This window comes from Pteronotus mesoamericanus, unplaced genomic scaffold (genome assembly GCF_021234165.1).
Source record: "Pteronotus mesoamericanus isolate MK-2021 breed Mesoamerican mustached bat unplaced genomic scaffold, CSHL_Meso_final contig_182, whole genome shotgun sequence".
Classification (NCBI taxonomy): domain Eukaryota; kingdom Metazoa; phylum Chordata; class Mammalia; order Chiroptera; family Mormoopidae; genus Pteronotus; species Pteronotus mesoamericanus.
The window spans coordinates 4364711-4371156 of record NW_026555078.1 but is presented as its reverse complement, the minus strand read 5'-3'; the positions used below and the strand labels follow the sequence as shown (position 1 = coordinate 4371156).

The following is a 6446-nucleotide window of genomic DNA, read 5'->3' as shown; positions in this document are numbered from 1 at the left end:
ATTAAAATGTGGAAATTAGAGGACTATTTTGCATGTTTTGTTTTTCCAGAAACGTAGACAGAAGGTCACAACTCAACTTCCCTTTCAAGTTGAAAAATACTAGTAAGCCAGAGTTTAAAAAGGAAAAAAGCTCAGGACCAAAGACAGTTCTGACCGCTGGAGGCCCATGAACCTCAGGGTTCTCCTGGGGCTCTGACTGACCCCAGCACCAGGCACATTCCAGATGCTGGATCCACATGGGTGGAATGTTGAGCTTCCTCTGGAGACCCCTGTACAAATAACTTTTTGCTCAAATTTATAAAATAAAACCTTTCAGAAATGCCCCGATGAAAAAGTAGAAAATAAAATGAAAATGACCTTGATTCCAATGAAAATGTATTTCTAAGAAAACCACAATTTAAAAAAAAAGGTCTCTGAAAGACAAATTCTAGAAATGGGAAGTTCACGTAGAAAACCTCACAACTCTACCCTAGAAGGGTACAATTGCTTCTGCAACTGAAGACTGCAAGCTACACTGCTATAACAGACTGTATCCAACTCAGCAGGTTCTATACAAGCCATTTATTTGAAATGCCAACTATATGTAGGATAAAGTCAGTGTTACATGCTTATCAGTAACAGTAGAAAAATAGAACCAGTGAAAACCTTTGTACAACTGTAATGATACTCAAAAGAGAAATGTATCGTTTTACAATGCTTCACACAGACAAATTCAAGTTTGGAGGTACCTAAATAAAAATACTATATATTTCCTTAAAAAACACTATGTACAATTGAAGCGTAAACAAGTTTTACAAAGTACTGGTTATGCAGGTTGTAGAAAACACTTGCATAGGACATGAAATCAGTTTTAAGAAAAATTTCTGAGCCTTTTGCATTGAAGGCACTTGACTTTATACTGGTAACAGCACAACCACAAGAAATGATGTGTTAGAGTAGGACCACTTCTGTGAAGTACAGATGTGGCACAAAAACACCAAGTGGAGTTCAGGAACCTTTACCTTTCAGCCACCCCACCGAAGAGCAGGGTTCCAGGCCACCTGCCCCTGGAACACAGTCATGTGCAGGGACATGACGAAGCTTCCAGAGCTTATCTCTTCTCTTAGAACCCACATAAACACACAAACACAAGAGGTTATTTTCAAGACACACACTTGCAAGTAATCTTTCCATAGAAACGGCCACAGCATTATAATAGTCAGAATATGGAAGATTGACACACGGTCTGAGAATGTTCTAAAGGGGGAAAAAAAAATCAAGACTTGCCAATACAACAATTACGTAACAGCTATTGCAATTTATCAGACAAAAAGACAACTGAATATTCCTAAAATGTTGATACAACAGTGTTAATGGAAAACAGTAAAATAAAATACTTTTTTAGTGTTTGATGGGTAACTCAGTAAGGATCTGTAATGAGGTTTGAAATTACTTAGTAGACAAAGTAAACCATTGCAGAATCGGGAATAGCACCCATCACTGCTGCTTTAATAGTAACTTCCAATAGAAAGTTGAAAGTCAATCAAATTAATTTTTAAGAAGTCCAATACACATTTCCCTCTGAGTTCAGTCCTAAGATAAAAACAAGAATGCCTTACAACTGCTACACCAGTATCTTACAAGTGTTTCATGAAACACATTTTCCCATTTAAGTGTATTAAACATTACAAAAAAATGTATTTTGCTGAGAGGGACTGAGAAACGTCAACCCTTCTCCTCTGGAGACTGGCACGTGCAGGCCTTGCTGCTGCACATGCCGTTCCCCTCACACTGCACGTCATCGCCATGATCGGAAGGGACAAGTACTGCCCGTTGCTAGAATTTGAACAAAAGAAAACCTAATATAGGACGGCAATTATAAAAAAAAAAAAAAAAAAGAGATTTTGAGGAAGCAAAAACAAGAATTAGGTCAAGTTTCAGAGACTTCTACAAAAAGACTAAAATAAAAGGACCTCGTTAAAAATCCTTAAAACCTAACTGGTTATCAAAGTGACAGGAGAGCTTACGGGGCCCAGGGACATGTGCTTGGAGGAAGCTGACGGGGCACAGGAGAAAGGGTGTGGCATGTGGCAAACGCATACAACTATTTTACAGGAATAATTTCTGCCTTTCATGCTACTATTTCCCCTTAGGAGTCACAGGTGACTTTGAACTCAAATTATTCATCAAAATCACAAAGCTACAATATATAAGACGACCAACAGAATCTTGAAGCAACATCGATCCCTTTGTGATCCAGGATCTAAATGGTAGTTCTCTAACCTCAACAAGGTGGGCACCCAAGGTGGCGATTGTCTGACGGCCTGATTGTCCAGGGCCTCAAGATAAGATCTTGGGTTCTGAGATACGATTCTCAGGAAATTTCTACACCGAGCAAAATGCCAGGTCCTGTGGCCAAATTTTATTTTATATATACTTTTTTTTTCTGAGAGCAACCCTACTCAGACTTCACATTTATCTTAGCACAAAATTAAAATGTTTTAATGCTTAGTAAGCATTAAAAAAAGATTGAATAGATGGGGGTAAAAACTAGAGGCACAGAGCTATTCAACCTACCCTATTAACCATGCTTCACCAGATACACTGAAAGTCTACCACCACCTACCCGAACACACACAATCACATCTGTTTACCTTCTTTTGCAAGTCACATCGGTCCACAATTCCTTAGTAAAGCAAGTTCCTCTTTATACACACAATTTAGCTGGGTAAGCTAAACTATTAAAAGCAAACTTCATAAATTGAACAAAATTATGAACAGTGGCCACTTGTTTTTATAATTAGAGATATTAAAGAATATTTAATAAACTTCCAGAAAAATGAATGTGTGGCATCAATAGCTCTTATCTAATGTATTTTTTAAAAGGTCCGTAATAGTTTTTTTTTCCACCCTCATCTGCACTACCAGCACGGTACAGTCTGAATCAGAACATTTAAAACTACATCAAAATAATTCATGTCAACACAGGTATTATAAACACACATTGAGAAACAGAATGGAATTAACAATTTCTGTTTCTGAGGGACAGACTGTGATTGGCTTCAAAAGACACCATCATGTAAAGGTCAAACCTCCTAAAAATGACAACAGAGTCCTGTGTTTTTCTATCTTTAAAAAAGGGAGCCTCAAAGGCGATGCACAGCGGACCTTACAGGAGGTTAGTGTTGACTCTGGTACTCAGTGTGTAGCCTCACCAGCGGGGATGGACGCCCTAGCGGCAGCTAGCGAATTGGGCAGCGGAGCGCGAGGCAGCAGCAGCGCGCCAGTGTACAGACACACTGATGTGTTTCCCATCTTTGAGGCGATCTACTGTTAGGATTTTTTAAAATGTCCGATTATTCCTGAGTGTATATCCACAGGGTAAAGTACGAAAAGACTGTAAGAGAATCTACAGTTTTGGGAGAAATTAAAGTTTTTGATACCCAAGAAAAACCTATTGACTTAAAAGTGCATGTAATTAATTTGTATGGTAGCTTGTAAAGGCTCCCTAGCCCTGCATAGTTTTAAGAGTGTCAGTGATTCATGGTTTTTATATATATGTATCTATATACACACATACACAGAAAAGAGGCTCCCAAGCATCCTTCACATGAGGGAATGTGCAGAAAGTCTCTTTTCTTCTAAGTGCTACAGCTGTGTGTGTATGTGTCTGTAAAAATACAAAGTGAAAGCTCAAATAATGCTCAAGTGATTTAAAAACTCAAATACTAATATATTTACATTGGAGAGTAAAAAAAAGTCCTTAGCTCACACATTGCCCTTCCAAGGGAGAGGACCTTAAAAGGTCCCATGTGCTCAGTGGTTCAGAAAAATCCCAAACCAGCGTCCCGAATGGAGTTCAAGTAGGACATGTAGTGTTTCACTGGAGAAAAAAAAAAAAAAAAAGTTTTCTCTTTTGGTGACAAAGCATTATGCGTTATACAACTTTTTGTAGGACACCAAAATTCAGACACACTTTAAAAAACATTTATAAGAAAACATATGCTTACAAACACCAAATGACATCCGAAAGACTGAAGCCCTTTTGTTTGTGTTTTTGTTTTTTCCTCCCCATAGAGAGCAAGACAACTGAAGGCAGCAAGCAGTCACTCCCCCATCTCAGCTGGAGAGCTGACGACGCTCAGAACCAGAAATCCTGCAGTGCAAACCTTAAGTTACTTCACTATCTCCACGCTTTAGGATTCTGATCATAAAGAAAAATCTGATCTCTTTATAGACTCCCATCTGGTGATTCTCTAATCCATACGGCCATAACCTGCGGCGGGTCTGACAGCGTCCACACTGTGAACACAGTGAGCTTTTCAGCCTGGGTACAAGGCTTTTCTCCTTTCTGTTCTCTACAGAACCAGAAAACTCCAGGATCCTGATTGGACACCCACTGGAGGAAAGACCAGCTCCCAAGACTTACTAAAAAAGAAAGACCGTATTTAAGAGACTGAGCAGGAAGATTTCCGAACCAAAACAATTATTCAGAAGAGAGGAGCATTTTGATGTGCTGTTCTTTGGGATTTCTATAATTAAAAAATAAACAGAACTATTTCATAAGAAAATACATCTTAGTGTGCAATCCAATGCACGTGGAAATTGGTAGATGAATGCTAAAATGCAAAAAGTATGAAAATACAGTCCTTTAAATGTGGCAATAAAGTTAACATACTGATATAAAATCAATACAGACAAAATAAATGTACAAGTGCAAAAAAATTCCATCATTTGTAAAGAGGAAAAAAAAAGTGCCAGCTTGCTTGCTCTTAAAAATGCTTCTCCACATAATTATCCAAACACAAAATAGACAAATGCAGCATTCAAAACAACCCTCTTAGCATGCCATGTCTAATAAACATGTATGTACAAAACCCAGAATAAAATAATGTGAAACTGAGTTATCAGCTGGCATCAATAAACTGGTCTCTTAAGTTATTGGGTTACATCATAAAATGGGATGTTTCACATCTCAGGCACAGACGACTTGGAGGTTGCGCTCAGAGAGCGGACTTTTTGTAGAGGAAGTCTGGTTTGCTTGGTGACCTCCTTCCTCTGTTTATTGAATCTTCCCTTTCCACATCTGGATTTCTCTGGGCTCCGTGGCCCAGGGACTCGCTGTCTGCTAGTCTTCTACTGGATCTCTCTTCCGGTGCTTCAGAGTTACATGCAGAATGTGAAGGTCTGTTAGGAGTCAGCCCAAAAGTCAAGTCAGTTTCTACTGCTGCTCGTCCCCTGACGTGTGCTGGCCCGCTGCCAGCGTTTTCCGGGGCTGCCAAAGGGAAGTCTGGCCGCTGCGGAGGTTGCTCAACATCAAGGTGTATCGGCTCGTTCTTTTGTTTGTGCAGATGCCCATCAGGGGAAAGTGGATATTCTCTCCTAGCTTCTTCCTGCTTCTTAGGCGAGGTCTGGCCAGGCAGGTAGGCTGACTTTAAGCCACTTGGTGATGCCTTATTGTGGCTATACAAATCAGGACCAAAATATCCACCTTGTGAGGGGGAGGGGGTGCGCCTGCCAGGGGCAGGAGTAGAAGGTCTGCAAGCAGCATTTGAGAAGTCATAGAAATCCGGATATTCCTGCTGATTTTCTCGAGCATCCGCTTTTTGCTCTAGTGTGTGTTTCTTTCGAGATGTGTGTGTGTGCCTCTGTGGAATACATGACAGATGCTGAGGAGGCCCTGGTCCCACTTCAGAAACCGACTGGCTTAATTCTGTGTCTGCAGCAAGTTCTGGAAGCCGCCTGTCCTTGAGTGACAGTGCGGACACACCCATGGCGATGTCCGGCATTAGGTCATTCAGCACAGGCTGTGTGCACTGCAAACAGAAGCAGTGAGAAGGGTTAAAGTCAACGGCCCAGGGCTCCTTTGTACAGGCGGTCACAGATTTGGTTTTCGTATTATAAAATACACGCTTATTTTTAAGAAAGATAAATATACAGAAAACTAAAGCAAAACATAACAGCGATCCTAACCTTCCCCGAGATACCGTATTCTATCATATATAAGGGGGACTCCTCCGCCTAAATTTTTGAGGAGAAAGTAGGATGTGCATTATACATGGACATGATGATTATAGACCATGGGTATGATAATCCAGGGTGTAACACACACAAAAACGTGGGTGTGCATTATACACAGCAAAATATGGCAACCACCCGTTAGCATTTATTTGCACATTATCACAAAATTGAGTGTATATATAAATTGTCACCAAATTTTCTTTGCGATTACATTTAAATTACTGTGTAATATTCCACTGTGTCGATGACTGACTTAACCATTCTCCCACTGTTGAACATTAAGGTTGTTTCCAATTCTTTCTTTTCCCGCCAGATCTTTTTTTTTAATCCTCACGGGAGGAAATGCTTTTTTATTTTAGAGAGGGGGAGAGAGAGAGAGAGAAGAGAAAAAAGACATTGATGTGAGAGAGAAACACTGATTGACTGGTTGCCTCCCACATGCATCC

At 40.1% G+C, this 6446-nt stretch overlaps 1 protein-coding gene across 1 annotated transcript in view; it reads right to left on the bottom strand.

Moving 5' to 3' along the window:
- Nucleotides 1-562: 562 nt before the first annotated feature.
- The window catches only part of BTBD7 (BTB domain containing 7), a 61061-nt gene continuing 55177 nt past the window's right edge, over nucleotides 563-6446 (bottom strand). Inside the window, exon 11 of the mRNA XM_054567103.1 lies at nucleotides 563-5795. Coding sequence (XP_054423078.1) covers nucleotides 4983-5795 — 813 coding nt within the window. The 3' untranslated portion in view covers nucleotides 563-4982. The remainder of the gene's footprint in view (nucleotides 5796-6446) is intronic.